Below are 22,071 nucleotides of genomic sequence, written 5' to 3' on the forward strand. Positions count from 1 at the left end.
GTGAAAAATTTAAGTAGGGTGGAAGGTTCTATAGTCGCACAGATGATCAATGAAGAAACTTCAAACTTTGCCGAGTACTACTTTCCAGCAGAAGTTCAGACCAAAAACAGAAGACCTGCTCGGCATGATGATAGAGGCGAACGGGCAACATATCATGTTACGGTTCCAGACATTTTCACAGACGTTGGACGACTTAGCGGAAAACCAAAGGACCGTCGACTTACTGAGCAGGAGCGCAGTCATTTGCAAACATATTTGCTCACCAACTGCGAAGACGTTCTTCAATATGAGAGGTAAATAAATGAGCTTACAAATTTTTATTTTAACAAGTTGAAATTTAAATCTTAATTAATTACATTATTGTCATCATATACAGGATTTTCATGGCAGAAAAGCGGTTCGAGTATAGATACGCCACAGAGGACGAACTAGAAGAAATGAAGCAGAGAGAATTTACTGGATGGATGTTTACTTATGTGAGTGCTTTAAACAAATTAAAATATATTTTATCACATATTTATACTAATTCACATTTATTGATATAATATATATATATGTGCTATTAATAGGTGTCTGCTGGTTTGGCCAGAGGTGAAACATTTGACGATTGGATACGTGAGATGGTCGTTGGACCAAACTTTGTTGTGAAGTCATATCCGAGATTTTGTACTCGAGGATATGCATTCACAACTCAGAAGAGGAGACGTTCGAGTACGACTTATGATGCTGGCGTTTGTTCTGCATCAGGAGATGATGTATACTACGGACACATACATGAGATTTTGGAAATCAAGTATTTGGGCATGGTTGGATTGCGCTGTACTGTTTTCTATTGTGATTGGCACGACAACACCCCAGATCGAGGTGTGAGAACAGATGCATTTGGTGTTACATCAGTAAATTCGAGGCGAAAGCTGCAATATTATGATCCTTTCATTCTTGCTTCCCAGGCCGATCAGGTAATTAAATGTTAATTATTCAGAATGATTCATCATCATGTGTATTAATTTATAATTTTTCTAAATGTTACAGGTTTGTTATATCAAGTACCCCCGGGTAAGGAACAGAGATGATCCATGGGTTACTGTTACAAGACTCAACCCGAGAGGCCGAGTTCAGGGAAGTTCTGAGCTGGAAGACCCACTACAACCAAGCACATCCGGCAACTGTAGTGCAGCAGAAGATTTAGCTGGAGTTGGCCTTGTAGTCGATTTAACCGACTTTGGAGAGGAAGCCGTCGTTCACGTAGAGGATGAACCAGTAATTGGAGAGTTTCACCAAGATCCAGATTCAGATTCATCTGGTGATGATGACTCGGAAACAGACTACCATTGAACTTATTTTTTTTTTTTTTTAAGAAATACCGAGGAAATTCCGAGGAACACTTGATATAACCTCTTTCCTTGGATAATAGTTATTTGGTTTATCTAGCAAGGCAAAGCTGAATACGAATTAAAAGCTACACAAAACACAACCAAATAAAACAAAGAAACCATGTAAAAGAAATACGAACTCATAATTAAGAAACCTAAAAAAAAACTCAGTTCAAAATTAACAGAAAATAAGACCATAAAACGTTAGAATAGAAAAGAAAATAAAATAGCCGGTGATAGCTCCTACTCCTCGTCTCCTGCTCCAGATGTTCCTGCATCGTTGGGTCTCTTGGACCTCTTTCTTACCCTGTGTGTACCACTCGAACCCGAACCAGAGCTGGATGGAGAGTTGTCCCGATGAACTACATCATCCTTTTGGCAACGACACGGCCTGATACGTGAAATGGCAGCCCAGATCTTGTGTAGCATGTCGTTGTTTGTCTTTATGCTCTGATCTCTCCAATGTTGTTGCTGGCGCGAAGTGGCGTTCGGTGGAAGCTCTTGCAGCTTGTACTGGCTGGAGTCTGATGGGAGTAGCTGATGGGGTTGTGAATCATCTGGAATGGCTTGTGCAGCCTCATCTTGTCCTTCTTCATCAACCACGCCCTTGCCTTTGGTCTGATATTTTGGCGTGAAGAAGGATGGCTTGTCTACTAGTGCGGTAGCAGGGGGTAGAAACTCAACTGCAGCCTCTGAAAGTAGAGCAGTCAGGCCGATCTGAGGCAGGTGGCAGTAGAGTGTTTTCTTCGCTCGGTCCTGGAATACGTAGACGTAAGGACCATCCCGATCGATCCTCGAGTGGGGACCAGCTATGAACTCCTTACTTACTAGAGAAATGACATCCAGGTAGTTCCAAGCAATGTTGTTCGATCTGTCCAGTGCTACCTGGTGGTTCTCACAGTCTACACCCACATGTCTAAGGATCCGAGTAATCACTGCACCAAATCCACATGCATTGCTCTTGGATTTGGTTACTTTCCCCTTGTATCCTGCTAAGTTTGCGGCCAGCACCGCTCCCATGTTGAAGGCAGTAGCAGGTGGGAATGTAGAGTTTCCAAATGCCGGTAGCAAATGCCTCACACCTTGGTACAGGAGGCACAACTCCCATTGCGTGACTGATGCGGCTGTGGTTGTCCCGTATAGCAATGAGCCAATGAGGCGTGTCGCATATCTCAGTACTGGGCTCCGGATAAGTGACTCCTTTGCCTGAGAAGATCTATAAACCCCTGTGCCAATCGTTTCCCAGAAGTTCAACAGCTCTGAAGTCCAATAAAGACCATATGTCCTCTCCCCCGCACTCAATCCAAATAGTCCGCAGAGGTCTGTGAAAGATACCTCATAGTATACTTTCTGCACTACGAATGCCAGAAAACCTTCCTGATGGCTATCATCGGGACGGGTGACGTATGCGGATGCTATGAACTGGCGTACCAACTCCGGATAAGTGGGTTCCTTGAGGTTGCATAGTTGGCCTAGACCCATGTTCTGGAACAGTCCTTCAATGTCTGCTTTGATTCCCAATATTGTCATCGTCTCAGGACATGCTAGTTGTGTAGCCGGAACGGCTACCTTCTTCATGTTGTTGTAGTGGGTGGTATCAGACTTATCCCACTTCTTTGGCCTTTGCTTCTCCAGCTGTGACGAACCCGCTTCTTGTGTGTTTTTCTTTGCTGATGTTTTCGTGCGCTTCATTCTCTACAAAATAGAATCATTGCTCTCAACATGGTTATAATCAATTAAGAAGGCAAAGCTGAACATGAAAATGAAAAGCAAAATCGAGTTGTGATAAAAAAAAACGAAATTGAAAAAAATTCTCTATCCCTAAATCATCTCAAATCATGTTCCAAACTCGTTGATCACAGACAATTGTGTTCTATTCCATGTTTAAACATCTGTTTCATGCATATTTGATCAAGGAATCAACACGGAAATAAGAAATTCACAAAACCCAAAAAATTGCTCAAGAACACGATTTCAGAATGTGGAGATTCGCGGAGTATACCTGTCTTAGGGTGAAGACGAGTGTAGGAATCAGGTAGAGCTCGAAAAATCAAGTGGAATAGAGCCCAAAATTGTTCAAATCGGATGATTATAGAGAGAGAAAGGGGGGGGGCGAATTATAGGGGAAATCGGAGGGGATGAGAGTTCTAAGGTTTAGATCCAAAAAAGGTCGGGTTTTGCCTTATAATTCTGTTTTCCGAACACGCATCGATCGATGCGTTTTGTTTCTATAACGCATCGATCGATCACATTCTTACGGCCCGGGCCATCTTGGTAATCGATCGATGCGTTTTTGTTCTATAACGCATCGATCGATGCGTTTTTAAAAAAACATACAAGATTTTCCGAGGAAATTCCGAGGAACAATTCAGATTGTCGATCGATCGATGGGATACTCTCATCGATCGATCACAATCTTACGGCCCGGTCCATCCTAGTAATCGATCGATGCGTTTGTGTTCTATAACGCATCGATCGATGCATTTTTAAAAAAACATACAAGATTTTCCGACGAAATTCCGAGGAACAATTCAGATTGTCGATAGATCGATGGGTTACTCTCATCGATCGATCACAATCTTACGGCCCCGTAAATCCTAGTAATCGATCGATGCGTTTTTGTTCTATAACGCATCGATCGATGCATTTTTAAAAAAACATACAAGATTTTCCGATGAAATTCCGAGGAACAATTCAGATTGTCGATAGATCGATGGGTTAATCTCATCGATCGATCACAATCTTACGGCCCGGTCCATCCTAGTAATCGATCGATGCGTTTTTGTTCTATAACGCATCGATCGATGCATTTTTAAAAAAACATACAAGATTTTCCGAGGAAATTCCGAGGAACAATTCAGATTGTCGATAGATCGATGGGATACTCTCATCGATCGATCACAATCTTACGGCCCGGGCCATCTTAGTAATCGATCGATTTGTTTTTGTTCAAAAACGCATCGATCGATGCGTTTTTTTAAAAAAAATTACGTTTTGAAACCCCAAACACTAGTTCGTCGGAATTTCCTCGGAATATTCCGAGGAAATTTCGAGGAAGAAGAGGGTTTCGTCGGAGTTCCCTCGGAATAATCCGAGGAAATTCCGAGGAAATAGGGTTTTTAAACCGAAAACAACGTTTTGCCGTTTGAATAACACCTATATAACCCTTATTAAGTGTCTTACGTTCATTATGAAGTCAAAAATTTGTTCCTTACCGTATAATTAACACTTTTCCGATTGTATGAACGAAATCTCGCAACATAAGAGAAACACTTATACCTTTTAACGAACGGTAAAGGGAATACTTTCAATTAGTTTTGAAATTTGTTATTTCATGGTTTATGCTCATGTATACAAAGAATCCTCAATGGTATGCATTACAATTGTATAAGAAATGAAATACGGCAAAAAAAATTGATGTTTTGAAACCCCAAACACTAGTTCCTCGGTATTTCCTCGGAATATTCCGAGGAAATTCCGACGGATATTTTACTATCTGTCGGAATTTCCTCGGAATATTTTCATTTTACCGGGCAAATATTTCGCGAAAATTGAAATTAGAATTCCGACGGAATTCCGACGGATAATGTCCGTCGGACCCTAGGTTTTATAACCACGAGCCCCTTCTTCTTCCCCATTTCTCTCTTCTTCCTCTGCGCGACTCCTCTCTTTCTCTCCGGCGATTTCCCCCTGAAATCCGACGATATCTCCGGCGATCTCCCTCTTCTCTTACACAAATCATGTAAGGACCCTATCCCACTCTCTTAGGTTCTATTTGTTAGGTTTTTGTGTAGTTTTGATAGATTTTTGTTAGGGTGATTGGTTAGGATTGTGATTTGGTTGTATAATAGGTTTAGAATTGTGATTTGGTTGAATAATTTGTTTTGTTGAATTGATTTAGAATTTTTTTATAATTTTTTTATTTTTTGTATTTATAAAATCAATTTTTGTATATAAAATCGATTTTTGTATTTTACAAAACGATTTTTCTATATAAATTCGATTTTTTGGATTTTACAAAAAAAATTTCTATATAAATTCGATTTTTTGGATTTTACAAAACATTTTAATTATTAAACAATTTTTATTTATTAAAACTATTTTTGTTTATTAGAACTATTTTTATATATTTATTAAAAAAATTTAATATATATAAATCTTTTTCTGTGATTAAATTATTTGGGATTTTTTTTTAATAAAAAAAATTAATTTATATATTTCTGTATTTATTAAATATATTTTTTTAATTTACAGGTCTCATGATGATCAGACCCGGCCTCGACAGCGTCGTGGTCGTGGTGGTACGGGGAGCCAGTCTCGGGATTCCAGCCATTTTCAGGATTCCCCTTCGCCCCACAGCTCCAACCATACATCTCCCTCTGCTGCACCCGCTCATGCTCCTCTCGCTCCCGCTGCTGCATCCGCTCCTGTTCCTCCGGGTCCTCCGGGAGTGATGAGGGTTGCGGAGTTGGTTCAACAGCCCGGTCGTGACCATCTTCCGTATCTCACTCCGTATCCACATGGACGGGGTCAAACATGGTAATTAAACATTTTTTTTTCTTTAAATTTGGATTCATTATTAACCGTTTGTTCTTTTAATAAGGTTCAACCGATCCGGGAACGGGATCAGCGCATGGATCAACCGTATGATGTACTCGGCCCTCGACAGTGGACATCCGACTTTCACTCACTTCCCAACCGACAAGCAGGTTCTGTGGTTTCGTCAGTTTGCGGTAAGTATTCTAATTTTTTACTTATATTTTTAATCTTTAATATAAATTTTCTACTAATTGTGTTTTTTTTTCAGCAAGAGTTCAACTGGAATTCCGATGAGACGCTCTTTATCTATCACCACTTCGTCCATAAAGTAATGGACAACTATGGGAAGCAGATCCACGAGTGGAAGAAGAAGTGGGAAATCAATAAGGTTCGATTTAATTTATTAAACAATTTTTTAATTTATTAAACTATTTTTTAATTTATTAAACTTTTTCTTTTTTTTTAATTAAAAGGTCCCAAAGTCGATGAACGATACGGTCTGGAAGGAGTTGTGTGCGCATTGGGATAAGGAGGAGACGAAAGAAACTTCTTCCACCAACTCCACCAACCGCAGGAGCGACCGTAAAGGGAAGGGCATCTACAAGCATAACTTGGGTGCTCAATCTATTGCCACTCTCGGAGATCGCATGGTAAGTTCAACCGCTTTTTCTTCAATTATTTGAGTTTCAGAATTTAAATTTATTGTGCATTTCTTCTAATTTCTAATGTTTCTTTAATTTTATGTTTTTTTTCAAGGCGGAAGAAAATGATGGCGAGCCGGTCGATGATCTCGCCCTAATGAGGAGGGCGTATACCAACAAGAAGACCGGCCAGATTGATGACGGTCTTGTGAGGGACGTGGTCGACCTGGTCCAAACTCAGGTGGTAGACGAAGTGTCTCAGCTTCAAACCGAGGATGACGCTTCGACGGCTTCGACCAACTTGTCCCGGTTTCGAATCAACGAAATCGTTGAATCCGTAAGTTTTTTTTTTTTAAGTTCAATTCATTTATTTCTTGGTTTAAATTTCTAAATTTGGCTTTTTTCTATTCAGTCGGTTCCAAAGAAGAAGGGACGTTTGTTCGGTTTGGGTCGTCGCACCCGGTCGGTTCCTCCTTCTTCTGCACCACCGCCCTTTGTTGATCCAGAAGTACTTACGGCTCAGTTGAAGGACAAAGATGATCGAATATCTTTGTTGGAGACCCAGATGGCGGCTCAACAGGCGGGCTATGAGGCACAGAGGAGGCTGAACCAGCAAATGATGGAGATGATGCAGAGGATGTACCCGAACGAGGTGTTCCCGGACGTGCCAGACCCGTAGTTTTTTTTTCCCCAATCTCGGAATGTTTTATTTTTATTTGTGAAACTTTGAATATTAATTAGTATGATTTCAATTTTACTTTTAATTTCATATTTTCGAATTTAAATTTCAGAAATTTTATTTTTTCAAAAAAATTAATATTTTTTACATTTCGAGGAAATTAATTATATTTTTCACTACATCGATCGATGCGTTTTTGAACAAAAACGCATCGATCGATCCGTTTTTTTTTTAAAACATAGCGAGGGACATTTCCCTCGGAAAATTCCGAGGAACGGATCCCTCGGAATATACCGAGGGAACAGTTCCTCGGAATAAACCGAGGAAAAAGTCCGTCGGTATACTCCTATCGATCGATGTATATATGTCCAAACACGCATCGATCGATGAACTTCCGAGGAATTATCCCGACGAAGTTCTACCTCGGTATATTCCGAGGACTTTTCCGACAAACAAGGGATCCTCGGAATTTCCTCGGAAATTTATTTCCTCGGAATTCCGTCGGAAAATTCCGAGGGATTTCAGAGGAAAAAAGAAATTCCGAGGAATTATTTCCGACGACGTATTTCGTCGGAATTGCGTCGGAATAACGATATTCCGACGAAATTCCGACGATTTTTTCCCTCAAAATCCTTGATGTTTTCTTGTAGTGTGTATTTAAATTTTAATTACGATAAATAATTTAATTTAGTTATTAGCATTCGATCCATTAGGTTTAATAAGTATCTTTTATTATTAAAATATATTAACTAAAACCAATAAAACAAAAAATAATATTTCGAAAATGAAAATTAATTTATTTAATAAACTGATTTAAATATGTTCAAATTCGAAATTAAATAAATAAAAATTACAAATGATTACTTTATTTTTAAAAACAAATTATGAACTTAAAACTAAATGTAAGAAATATAATATATATATATATATATATATATTTAAAAATAAAATATTTTTAAGAGTTATTATTTCTGCGCGTGACGTAGAAACCGTCTAATTGATATTATTCTGTTAATCAGAAAAGCTTTTGCCAAAAATTTCGTACTTCCATGGTATAAAAAAAGGAAAAAAAAAATATCTACGGAATTAACAATTTGAAACCCAAGAGAAATCCAAATTTTGTTACCATTGAAAATGTCTACGGAACCAAAAATGATCAAGAAATATTTGTTTCAAATATCTACCTCGTTTTCTTGATCCGGTTTGGTTACCATTGAAAATGTGTACGGGACCAAATTTTGTTACCATTGAAAATGTCTACGGAATCAAATTATGTTTCATTTTATTGCCAGCAATAATTTTTTTTTCCTTGTCATCTTCGCTTATTATATCTATTGCGATTTCGTTTGAAGCTTAAAAACATCTTTTCTCAAGAACAAGTCAAGAACCAACAAAAGAAATGGATCCAAAGGGGGCTCCATCCATCTTAAGAAACGACAAGATAAGCGAAGAAACCAATAAGTTGATCTCTTCGCTTCTTTCACGCACTGATTCCCAAGGGCAGAAGCTTTGTCAATATCAAGGATGTTGGTATTATTACAACACCCTCCAAGGCGTTCTCAATTTCCAGAGTGGTTTTCAACCGCAGGACACCGATATAATCCTTGCTTCTTACCCAAAATCAGGCACTACTTGGCTCAAGGCCCTCACTGTCGCCCTTATGGAGAGACCAAAGAACAATTCTTATTCTTCAGACGATGAACATCCTCTACTCTATGATAATCCTCATGGCATTGTACCATGCTTGGAGATGGATGTTTATCACGAAAGCTCAAGTCCTAACCTAGCCAAGTTCTCAGCACCTCGGAGGCTGTTTTCGACTCACATGCCACTGCACGCGATGGAGGAAGCCCACAAGCATTCTGCATGCAAGATTGTGTACGTGTGTAGGAACGTAAAGGACACGTTGGTCTCGTGGTGGTTTTTCCTTTGCGCTGTTCTTAAAATAGAACAAAGTAGAGGCATTCTCGAGTCTCTGTTCGAATCTTTCTGCAACGGCACAATCTATTATGGACCATTTTGGGAGCATCTCTTAAGCTACTGGAGAGCAACCTTGGAAGAACCCAAACATGTACTTTTCATGAGGTATGAGGAACTGAAAGCGGAGCCTCGCCATCAGATCAAGAGGCTTGCGGAATTCTTGGGTTGTCCTTTTACTAAGCAAGAAGAAGAGAGTGGAGTTGTGGACAAGATCTTGGACCTTTGCTCTCTGCGTAATCTGAGCAGTTTGGAGGTTAACAAAACTGGATCAAGAAACGATGTGGATCACAAGGATTATTTCCGAAAAGGGGAAGTCGGTGACTCAAAGAATTATCTGACGCCTGAAATGGAGTACAAGATTGACATGATCATCCAAGAAAAATTGCAGGGTTCTGGTTTGAAATTCTAGAGTTGTATGGTTGTTGTTTTCTTTGATGTATCAAAAAATAAGAGTACCTCCCGTTTTTATGTTTCTTAATAATTTGTTAACTTCAATGCCAAATCCTTTTTAAAAGAAATTACTATTCATCCAATCAAATTACCTAAAACACAACTTTTGCTATCGTATCTCAATCATGCTTATTGTTGCTTTAGGTTTTATGTTATATTTCATGGGTTACAACTTAAAACTAATTAATTACCTATAAGTGAATTGACTCAAAAAATTTAGTGTTAGTCTTTTTAAAATTTCGCTTGAGATCTCCACATCTTAGCCTATCCTTCTGATTTCTAATATTGATCTCGCAAAAATAACTCCAAATAATGAAGTTTGAAGTTTCTATGAAAGATATTGACTTACTCTTCATGTGTATGTCCACTCCGGATGATCTATTCGGTGCTGCTCCCCATGCACCTTGGTTTCCATAATTACACTCTTAATTTCCGATAGTCTGCTATTTTTGGCAGATTCAAAAAGCAATTTGGTTTCAGGTCTGGAAGGAACACGGGATTCGACCCCGAACCTTCTAGTATTCAAAAGAAAAAAGCACTTTGGTTGCACATTAAACCATTTGGCATGAATGAATTGTTAGGGTTTTCTTATAATTTTCATCTTGATTATTCTTATTGTTAGATTTGGATTGACAATTTGGAATCTAGAGCATAATAAGTAGATGCGAAAGCATTATTGATTGCATGAACTAATCATTGATGAGCTAAATACCTATATGAAAAAGTTGATTTAGAGATTTAGTGAACTTATCAAATATGTTCTTCATGCAAATAGATTTGAGATTTGAAATTTTTGGTATTAGACATAGATTCTGGGAATTAGATATAGATTGGCTGGTTGATTTGATTTGATTATTGCGTTTTGAGTTCTAGAACAGTCCTTCTTAGACCCTGTAATTGTTTGATCAGCAATTCTGATTTCATGTGAATTTTCCTAAGTCTAGCTTTTTTCTCCATCTATCTTACAACCTCTTTAATTTACCGATGTTTACTGCTTTCTCTTATTCATCTAGCTTAATTCAAAAACCAATAATCTATTGTGTGATCTGAGTCTCTGTGTATTCGATCCTTAAGTAATACATCGCATTCGGGAATTGTAGAGTATCTCAAAAGATAAATTTGAACTTATTAATGATCATTTGTAACTAAAGTTGAGATCCGAACCAAACTAATTCATATTTGATCCTAGTTATAAAAAATACTCAAACGGGTACCCATAAAAATATCTGATGATCAAGTATCTGAAATGAGTATTTGAAACCTAAATAAGTCCCCAAACACTCAATTTGATGTTTATTTTAGCTTTCGTCTTAAATTATCTAAACTCCAAGTATTATTAGCCGAACATGAAATAAGTTTGGATCCAAAATGGGAGTTAGACAAATTTATAAAATCTATATTAAGCTGTATATATAAAACCCAAATGAGATTTAGGAGGGAAACAGAAAACCCAAACCCGAACGATTATAATGTGATCCTTAAATCTCTATTAGACTACACTACAAGAAAACTTAGGCATAACAAGTAAACATTACGACTACAGAGTTGTCGTCGTTATTTTACGTTGACATTACGTCGACTTTATGACAAAATCTACAATCGTCGTAAGGTAATTTCGTCATTAAGGGGACGTAAAATTACGTCTCACTAACGACGACGGTACATGTCGTCGTACTGTTGTTGTTAAATTACGACTAAATAACAGCAAAATGTTTGCATCTAATTAACGACTAAATTACGAGTAATTAAGAAGGTTGATGAGCAAAACGTGATAAATGTTTGTATGCATAGTTGTTAATTAGTAGTAAACTTTCTGTAGCTGTTAATGCGTTGCAACATTCTCACCTACCACATCCAAAAATTTCCTATAAATATGTTATAATCTCTCATTTTAAAGAAGCAAAAAAAAACCCAAAAACAGAGAGAAAAAAATGTCTCATGGTGGCAATATCTATGAGATCCGGAGTTGGATGTATGCACATAAAGACTCTGCAGGAGTGGTGACAGACGAATTTCTCAACGGGGCAGAGATGTTCATGTACCAGGCTGGAAAAACACCTCTCACGCAAGAAACAAATAAAATGTTTTGTCTCTGTCGTAAGTGCAAGAATACCAAGTTTGCTCGTAGTGAAACGGTTTGAAAACATATAGTAAATAGAGGATTTACCCCACACTACTACATTTGCTTTCACCATGGAGAGGGTGATAGTAAGAATGAAGCTAGTAGTAGTACTCATTTTGAAGATGGTGGTGATAGGGAAGAATCGAGTCATTTGCATCCCGGAAGTAGTTACCCTCATGAGGATCATGTTGTAGATCATGATAGGATGCATGATATGGTTACAGATGCATTCCGTGAAACAACCTCAGTAGTTGATGTAGAAGTAGAAAATGTAGAGGAACCTAACTTGGAGGCAAAAAGGTTCTATGAAATGCTAGACGCAGCTAATCAGCCAATTTATGAAGTTTGTAGAGAAGACCTTTCTAAATTCTCATTGGCAGCTAGAATGATGAATATCAAAACTGATCATAACTTACCTGAAGTTTGTATGGATGCATGGGCTGAGTTGTTTAAATAGTATTTGCCTTAAGATAATCAGTCTGCTGAATCTTATTATGAGATTCAGAAACTGGTTCATAGTCTTGGCTTACTTTCGGAGATGATAGATGTGTGTATAGACAACTGTATAATCTACTGGAAGAAAGATGTGGATCTGTTAGAGTGTCGATTTTGCAAGAAGCTACGATTTAAACCGCAAGGACGTGGGCGGAATAGGATACCGTACCAGCGAATGTGGTACTTACCTATTACCGATAGGTTGAAGAGATTATATCAATCTCAAAATACTGCAGCAGCGATGAGATGGCATGCGGAACATATTCAGAAGGAAGGTGAGATCAATCATCCCTCAGATGCAAAAGCTTGGAAACACTTGAATTCGGTACACAAGGATTTTGCAAGCAACCCCCGCAATGTTTATCTTGGGCTGTGCACAGACAGCTTTAGTCATTTCGGAATGTCTGGAAGACAATACTCGCTTTGGCCAGTCATCCTGACGCCTTACAACCTATGGAAAGAGAATTCCTTTTCATGAGTATATTGATACCGGGGCCTAAGCATCCAAAGCGTTCCCTCGATGTTTTTCTACAGCCTTTGATAGAAGAGTTGAAGGAATTATGGTCAACAGGGGTGCAGACTTATGCTTGTTCAACGAGAAGGAACTTTACAATGCGAGCAATTCTTTTGTGGACCATCAGTGACTTTCCTGCATATGGAATGCTATCAGGTTGGACGACGCATGCGAGGCTAGCTTGTCCGTACTGTATGGGAAGCACATACGCATTTCAGTTGAAGAATGGTAGGAAAACGTCTTGGTTTGATTTTCATCGGAGATTTTTCCCATTAACCATCCGTACATGAGGAACAAGACATTGTTTTGATCCAAAAAGGTTGTACGGGACACCGCTCCACCATATTTGCCTGGTAAGGAAATCGATAAGGATATTGATTACCATGGTGCACTAGGAACAGTCGGTAAAGGGGGTAATTGGCATACTCTAGCAAATATGGCTTATGGTTACGGGACACAACATAATTGGCACAAGAAGAGTATATTTTGGGAACTTCCAAACTGGAAGGATCTACTTCTGCGACAGAATCTTGATGTGATGCATATAAAGAAAAACTTCTTTGAAAACATCATCAATACATTACTGAAAGTCCCCGTAAAGACTAAAGACAACAAGAACTCAAGATTGGACTTGTCTACAATATGTGCTAGGAGTGAGCTTCATATTAAAAACAATGGGCAAATTCTGGTTCCCATTTTCAAATTGTCAGCAGAAGCGAAGGCGGTGTTGTTCAAGTGGGTGGCATCAGATGTGAAGTTTTCTGATGGGTACGTTTCAAATATGCCGAGATGTGTTGAACATGGGTAAAATTTTTCGGGAATGAAGAGTCATGATTGTCATGTGTTTATGCAAAGACTACTACCATTTGCATTTGCAGAGTTGCTTCCAAAAAATGTTCACGAAACAATTTAAGGTAACAAATTAAATAATTACTTCTAGTTGACGAAAATTTATCAAATATCTTACGTATGTTACTTGTAGAATATCTGCAGGCATTGAAGCATTTTTCAAAGATCTTGGCGCACATACCTTGACTGAAGATTACATCAGACAACTTGATGAGAATATCCCCATCTTAATGTGCAATATGGAGAAAATATTCCCTCCGTCATTTTTTGAAGTGATGGAACATCTCGTTATCCACCCCTCGTATGAGGCATTGCTTCGTGGACATGTTCATAATGGATGGATGTATCCTTATGAGAGATCCATGAAACATTTGAAAGGAAAAGCCAAAAATCTTGCAAGAGTGAAAGGTTCAATAGTTGCTGAGAGTTTGACTCAGGAAACATCTCATTTCACGGCGTACTACTTTGGGTCACAAGTCCAGACACGGAAAAGGGAACCAAGCAGATATGATGATGGTGGTGTTATGCCGACATATGTTGTACCAGGTGTTCCAGACATATTTTGTTAGATTGGACGCCTAGCTGGGAAATTGAAAGAAGTTTGGTGGTCGAGTACAGAAGACGCTCACAGTGCACACACATATATACTTCTTAACTATGATGATATGGAATCCTTTGAGAGGTAATTAAAAATTTCCCGGCATTAAATTTAACAATATATATAATTATTTAAAAACTGAGTTAATGATTTTCTGAAAAACAGTGAGTTCGTTGCCTAGGTTGAAGAAGCTATACCGGGAATATCAACAAATGATCTTAACAAACGGAAAGAGGATCACTTCGTGAAGTGGCTAAAAACACAGGTATATATATTTAAAATTAATTATGTTAGATATTTTGAATTTAAATAAAATATTAATGAATTGTTATATATATAATTACAGGTTGATTATAATGATCCATTCTATCCTCTGTGGTTTCACGAATTGATATAAGGTAGGTAACAAGTGAATTAGATTTTTCAACTCTCGAAAACCGACAGGCAGGCATTGTATACCTAATCTCGATATGTTGAGATATTTCAGTGAAACCAACTGTGATACTTCATCTGGCAACTCATAGAAATTTGTATTACCCGATAGATCCAAAACAACAAGTCTTGGCATGTTCAAGAAGAATGCGCCTGAGATACTCCCCAATTTCTCGTTTTCTTGCAAGAACAAAGCTGTGAGTTCCAGACAGTCCAGGCCGCCAGATATACTCTCAATCTTATTAGACATTAATGAAATTCTATTCACAATGTTTGAGTTCTGTATTTTTGGAATTTCGTTTAACCCAAAATCAGATGCGATCCACAAAGCCATTTCACGAACCACATCATGCATGTACACATCATTTGCTCCATTCTCCATCAACAAAGATGAACGGACAAGGCTACCGATTATCTCATAACCCTTGTTCTCAGCCCTTTCCATACCTTTACTTTCATCTATGAACCCCTCACATATCCAGTAATCTATCAAGACACGCTTCCAAATTCTATGATCTTCTGGAAATAATGCCCAATATAGGAAACACAATTTAACATGTTCACCCTTTAGATTATCGTAACTAAACTTCAGAATCGAAAGAATCTCATCCTCCATGCCGGAAAACTCAGCAGCATACGAAGTCAAAACATCAATAGCGTGCTGCCATTCTTGAATCGTCCGTTTGCATGCCATGGTTTCGCCAATGACGTCAAGTGCTAGCGGTAGGCCTTGACATTTTTTAGCAACTATGCTTGCAAGCTCTGGTATCTTTGGATGACTTCCTAACGTGATCTCTCCAGCATTCTTTTTGAACAACTCCAATGCATCATGAGGGGGCAAACACTGGACTACCATCTCAACATCAGCTCCCATGCATCCACACACTTCCAGAGAACGAGTGGTGAAAACTACTTTGCATCCGTTTTCCCTACTTGGATACGGGACTCCAATCTTCATTAGGTCAACTTTTGCCCATATGTCATCCAACAACATCACAAACGTCTTCCTCTTTAGGACATTATGTATGTCACACGACTTTTGGTCTTCATCTTTCTGGTTCCAATCTTGGCCAGTCAGGCTTAGCTTCTTCGCAATCTCTTCTTGAATCTTTTGGATCTGAAAATCCTTAGATACCACAATCCAAACCACAATGTCAAAAGCATTCTTTTTCTTGAAAAGTTTATTGTTGATTTGTGTGAGTAGAGTTGTTTTACCAACTCCACCCATGCCGTACAGACCCATACTACTCACTCCATCTTCCATGAGACGATTCCATGCTGTTTCAAGCAATGTTTCTCGACCTACTATTACCTGTTAAATAGGCCTCTCTACCACTGCAGACGCTTGAGCTTTATCAGCAATCAGTTGGAAAACCCCATTAGCTTTTATATTCTCAACTTCCTTCAACATCTTGAAAACCCGTTTCCCATAGGGATAACTCAATTTCAAACTCTTCGAGCAAAACCCACAAAGATACAACCTTTGAAGTTCAGCTGATCTAACACTTAACAGACCACTGACATGGATTCAATGGTTTCAACTCTTGTAAGCCATACCTGGACTTTGGCAAGCCTTTGTAGACCTTTATTCTCCTCACTCTCCACCCTTCTTGACAAATCATCTCGCTTTGCCTTCAGCTCTTCCACAGTTGTCTCTAAAGAGAGAGATTCTCCTCGAGTTTATGAATATAACTCACTTTGTCACATAACCATTGAGAGGCTTGATTCACAACTTGATCACATGGAAGTGATACAGAGAAGCAACTACCCATCGTTGCTGAGATGCAGATAAAAGTAGATTCGAGAATGAGTATCAAGAGAAATTTGTGAAGCTATTTGCAAATGAGTACACTAATTATTTGGAGAGAAGAGAAGATAAGATTTGTGTGAGAGCAAGATGGTATGGCTTTATGCATGGGGCCATCGTAAGATGTATAACAGAGAATACTACATTTATTATTTTTATTAAAACTTGCAGAACTTTAACGAATACAAGTGAGTGTAAATTATTAGGAAAGGAAAAAAGATACAATTTCTATTACAAGTAAATTTTTACAACTTTCTGGCTTTTTCTAACCTCTGGCAGAGTAGTTTGTCCCTTACATTTCTTATGCACAGGTAGTGGTGCTCACTCTTTCGTCATGCCGGTCAGTCAAATGCTTTCCTCTGTTCCTGAGTACCTGCATTGGCAGATTTTGCATCTCAAACTTGTGCAAAAAAGACACCCAAGTAAGAAACAACAAAGATTGTTTGCGTGAAATGTTCATCTACAATAACACTTCCAGTTGAGAAAGGCTAAGTAATACTTATATCTTTAAAACTTGAAAAAGCTTTGTCGCTACCATTAGACACCAGAATGGGACGAATGCACCAATTAGTCGACAAGTTGCATCGAAGAAAGCCTAATAATAAGAATGCGTTTTGGGAGTTCATGGTCTTTCTAAAGCCAAATAAGACTTTTAATTTTCTAGCCAAAGTCAATCAGGTCGTTAAAAAGGATCAAACAATAAGATTTCCAAATACATAACTAATAGACCAAGAAATGTGATTTGATATAAGTATATACATAAATCTTACCTCAAGCTTTGAGATCGGGAGGTTGATGAAGAAAGCTTACCAGCGCCAGAGATAGCGCTGGTTCTGATGATGATAACAGAGCGCAAACCCTTCTAGGTAATCACTTTGAAATGCAAAATCCATATACAGAATCTCCAATTGGGAGTTGAGGGATGTGTGAAGAACCCATATTCATCACCGCTGAATTTGCAAAACAACCCAAGCATAACATCATAGTGGTAATGCACAAACCACAATAACAATTACAAGAGAGAAACAACTTTTTTGCCTCCCCCGGATGGTGCATAGCCATGACTCAACATTTCTTTGATAAGCTCGGCTGACACAGTTATGTCACCATCTCTAAGACATAGCGTACCGTCATTCAGCATAAGCCCGTCTCCTTTCATTTTTGTATACAATTCATTAATTTCCCGATGTAAGCCTTTCCTACACAAGCATGACATGATTGTAATGTATGCTACAACATCAGGCTTCACTCCTTTGACGCTGAGGCTACAAAATAAACCCCAAGCATCTTCAACCTTACCAGTCTCGCACATCCCTCAGATAATTATAGTATATGTGACAATATCAAGATCCATTTCCCTCTTTTGCATATCTTCAAATATCACCAATGCTTTCTCTAGCTCCCCGTTGTCACAGAGACCAACTAACAAAATGTTATACGTCCAAATATCGGGCGAAACACCAAAAGAATCTATCTGACCAAAAAATTCATGCGCCATATCCACATCCCCTGCTTGAAAGAACCCTTGGATAAGAGTGTTGTAAGTGACTGTATTGCTAACTAATCCTCTTTGTGACATCTCGCGGAAGAGTCTCATCCCATCCTCTACTCTCTTCGACTTACAAAACCCATTAATAAGAGTGTTGTAACTCACTACATCAGGGAAACAACCTTTGCTTACCATCAAATCAAACATCTCACTAGCCTCATCTATTCGACCTTGCATACAAAGCCCACTGATCAACGAGCTGTAGGTAACAACATCAGGATCTATACACATCCGTATCATCTCTTTAGCCTCTAAAACCTTCCCGTTCTTCACAAACGCGTCCACCAACGTGCTGTAAGTAATAACATTAGGACTGATATTCTTCTTGATTATCTCACTCAGCAACCGAACCGCATCGCTCCATCTACCAGAATTACAAAGACCCTTCACCAGAGAAGTATAGGTAACAGCAGTAGGTCTAACAGCTTTGAAGAAGCTACGAGCTTCACTAGCTCGTCTAGTCTTGCACAAACTATCAATAATCGTGTTGTAAGCAGCAAAGTCAACTTTATAAGCAAACTCCACCATCTTCTCAACGAAATACACAGCTTCATTAGCCATGTTCTTGCGGCAGAACCCTTTAACAAGAGACCCAAGCGTGACACTATCTGGCTCAAACCCAAGCTTCAACATCTTGCCAAGAAGAGATAAAGCAAGAGAGAGTTGAAAGTGAAAGTCTATGAGAATTAATGAGAGTTTATGAGAATTATTTGAGAGATTTTGGTGAAGAACTAAGAGAGATATGTGAGGGAATCCAAGAGAGAGAGACAAGAATATTTGAGGAATAATTTTCTTTAGATTGATTTAGTGTATACAATAGTTACATAAATAGATCTAGCAAGGAGAATAAGAAAATGAGAATGAATAAACAAATGAAGATGAATAAACTAATGAAGACCAGATCATGGGAAGTCACTTTCGGATAGCGACAACTCTCTTCTCTCTTCCTTCCTTAGCATATCATGTGACTTTGGCTTGTTTCCACACTCCAACAGCTCTATCCAGTTGCCTCCACTTGTTTAAATTTGTCCAAGACTTCAGGCAAGATATTTAAATCAGTCTCACACCTTTCCTTGCTTCAGTTTTCATGTCCATGATTTCCTGTCCATGATTTTATGTCCATGATTTTCTGTCCATGATCTCCTGTCCATGATCAATCGGGTTCTTCATGTCTTTACTCTTGCTTTTTGTTCTCTTCATGTCAACACTCCCCCTCAAGCTTGACCATAGGGACTTGGTCAAGCTTGGAAACCATGAAGCATTCCCTCATTAAAACCTTTACTTGGAAAACCCACTTGGGATAAAAACCAAGCAAAGGAAAAAGAGTGGAACACTTCATGGAAAGAGGATCAGTGACAAGAGAAGTTTATGAGTCCAAGCTTAGGATGAATGAACTCACAAACCTTTCTGCTAGCTGCCTTGGTGAATATGTCAGCTAGTTGATCTTCACTTCTTGTGTAACATGAAAGAATCACTTGCTGTTCCACTGCCTGTCTCACCTTGTGGCAGTCCACTTCTATGTGTTTTGTCCTCTCATGAAAGACTGAGTTGGATGCAATGTGTATTGCTGCCTGGTTGTCACAATGCATAGTCATTGGTGTGTGGATCTCAATACCCAAGTCCCTTAGCAGTCCCTTGATCCATATAAGCTCACTTGTGAGCTTCCTCATTGATCTGTACTCTACCTCAGCACTTGAGCAAGACACCACCTTCTGCTTCTTACTCTTCCATGTGACCAGGTTTCCTCAAACGAAGGTGCAGTAGCCTGTAGTTGATCTCCTATCAACTCTGTCTCCAGCTCAATCAGTATCACAATATCCAACAATTTCAGTACTCTTGTTACATGCCATCCATACTCCTTGGCCAGGCCCCTCTCTTAGGTACCTTAAGATCCTCTCCACCACATTCCAATGATGCACCTTAGGAGCTCCCATGTGTTGACTCACTTGATTCACAGCAAAGCACACATCTGGTCTGGTGATGGTTAGATAGATGAGCTTGCCCACCATTCTTCTATACTTCTTGATATCTCCAAATGGTGTAGACTCATACTCTCCCTCTCTCAGCACCTTGTATCCTTCTTCTAATGGAGTCTTGGCCTTTTTACTCCCAAGGTTTCCTGCCTCATTTAAAATATCAAGTGTGTACTTCCTTTGAGATAAGAATAACCCCTCTTTAGAGCGGCACATCTCAATCCCAAGGAAGTACTTCAACTCTCCCAAATCTTTGATATCAAAGGCATTTTTAAGAAAGGCTTTAGTTGAGAGAATACCTTCCTTGTTGCTACCAGTGATGATAATGTCATCCACATAGACTAAGATGACCACAATACCTTGCTTACTAGTTAATGTGAAGAGGGTGTGATCAGCTTCTGACTTTACAAAGCCTCTTCCATTGAGGGTGGTGCTCAACTTATGGTACCAAGCCCTTGGAGATTGCTTCAAGCCATAAATTGCCTTCTTTAATCTGAGAACATTTCCTGACTTCACCATGTTCTCAAGACCAGGAGGTGGTCTCATGTAGACTTCATCCTCCAATTCTCCTTGAAGAAAGACATTCTTCACATCCATCTGCCATAAATCCCACTCAAGGTTGACAGCAAGAGACAAGAGAATCCTTATAGTGTGAAGCTTGGCCACTGGTGCAAAAGTGTCTATATAACCTTCACCATATACTTGAGTATATCCCCATGCAACCAGTCTTGTCTTCTTTCTTTCTGGTTTTCCATTGGCTCCATACTTGATAGTGTAGAGAAGCCGGCTTGTCACTGCCTTCTTTCCTTTTGGAAGTTCAGTCTCAAACCATGTATCATTCTTGATCATGGCTCCCATGTCATCTCTAACATATTCTCTCTACTTCTTGTGTTGCATAGCTTCTTCATATGTTTTTGGAATGTATTCCTAATACAATTCACTGATGAAGACTTGATGCTCTTCTGGATATTGAGCAAGGGAGCATACTGCACTTATTGGGTGAGCTACAGCTTCAGCATTGAAGTAAACTCTTGTGTTGATCCAGTGTGAAGGTTTCCTGATCCTTGTACTCTTTTTCAAAGGTTGTATCTGCTCACGTCTGCTTCATTTCCTTCACTTGGCGCCTCTACTTGAGTCTCAGCATCTGATTCTGATGGCATTTCATCTTGATCATGAGCTACTGAGTTCTCTTCAGGTTGAGCTTGTGTAGACTGCTCAACATTTCTACTGCCCCCCTCATGATCAGGATGAGTGTTCTCAACACTATCAGCTGCAGTAGATGGTACATTTTCTGGGACAGGTTCCACCCTTGGTAGAGAAGGCATACTGATTCCCAGGCTCTCCATTACTCTCCTAAGGTTGTTTGTTCTATCTGAAGCTGATTGAGAAAGATCTTTGAGCTCATCCCAACTCTTTCCATCATAATAGCCTCTAGATTCTACAAACTTCACATCCCTTGATATCAAGACTCTCCTAGTCTCTGGAACAAAGCATTTGTAGCCCTTTTGGTGAGGAGAATAGCCAATAAACACTGCCCTGCTGCTTCTATGTGCCAGCTTATCTCTTTGTTCTCTTGGAATCAAGACAAAACACAAGCACCCAAACACACGCATATGCTCTATGGATGGTTTAGTTTTGTTCAGTACAGATTGATCTTGAAGGATCCTGGTAGGTATCCTATTGATCAAGTAGTAAGCAGTAAGGACAGCATCTCCCCAATAGCTTTTGGGCATGCTTGTATAGAACATCATACTCCTTGCAACCTCCATGAGATGTCTATTTTTCCTCTCAGCTACTCCATTTTGTTGTGGGGTGTATGGACAGCTAGTTTGATGGATCATCCCATATTTGGCCGAGTGTTGTTTAAAAGCAATGCTTGTGTATTCTCCTCCATTATTTGATCTCAAAATTTTTATCTTGGTATTGAAATGGTTAGATACATAATTTTGAAAATTTATGAAAGCTTCTAAGACCCTATCTTTAGATTGCATCAGTGTGATCCAAGTATATTTTGATTTTTCATCTATAAAAGTCACAAAATACTTATGATGCTCTCTAGATAAACATGGG

The 22,071-nt window shown here is 38.9% G+C and overlaps 1 protein-coding gene and 2 pseudogenes across 1 annotated transcript; 1 reads left to right on the forward strand and 2 right to left on the reverse strand.

Moving 5' to 3' along the window:
* The first annotated feature begins 8,011 nt into the window (after positions 1 to 8,011).
* LOC106395266 (cytosolic sulfotransferase 7-like) lies at positions 8,012 to 9,680 on the forward strand. Its single transcript, XM_048753789.1, has one exon. It carries the CDS (start codon positions 8,632 to 8,634, stop codon positions 9,619 to 9,621), a length of 990 nt encoding a protein of 329 aa, XP_048609746.1. The 5' UTR covers positions 8,012 to 8,631; the 3' UTR covers positions 9,622 to 9,680.
* A 4,371-nt stretch (positions 9,681 to 14,051) lies between these two features.
* LOC106393243 lies at positions 14,052 to 16,444 on the reverse strand (annotated as a pseudogene).
* Positions 16,445 to 17,491: 1,047 nt separating this feature from the next.
* On the reverse strand, positions 17,492 to 20,547 carry LOC106393237 (annotated as a pseudogene).
* Positions 20,548 to 22,071: the final 1,524 nt, after the last annotated feature.

Source organism: Brassica napus, chromosome C4 (genome assembly GCF_020379485.1).
Source record: "Brassica napus cultivar Da-Ae chromosome C4, Da-Ae, whole genome shotgun sequence".
Taxonomy (NCBI): Eukaryota; Viridiplantae; Streptophyta; class Magnoliopsida; order Brassicales; family Brassicaceae; genus Brassica; species Brassica napus.

Excerpts from the sequence above, each read along its gene's own strand:
- LOC106395266 (XM_048753789.1), top strand. The coding sequence starts at position 8,632 with ATGGATCCAAAGGGGGCTCCATCCATCTTAAGAAACGACAAGATAAGC.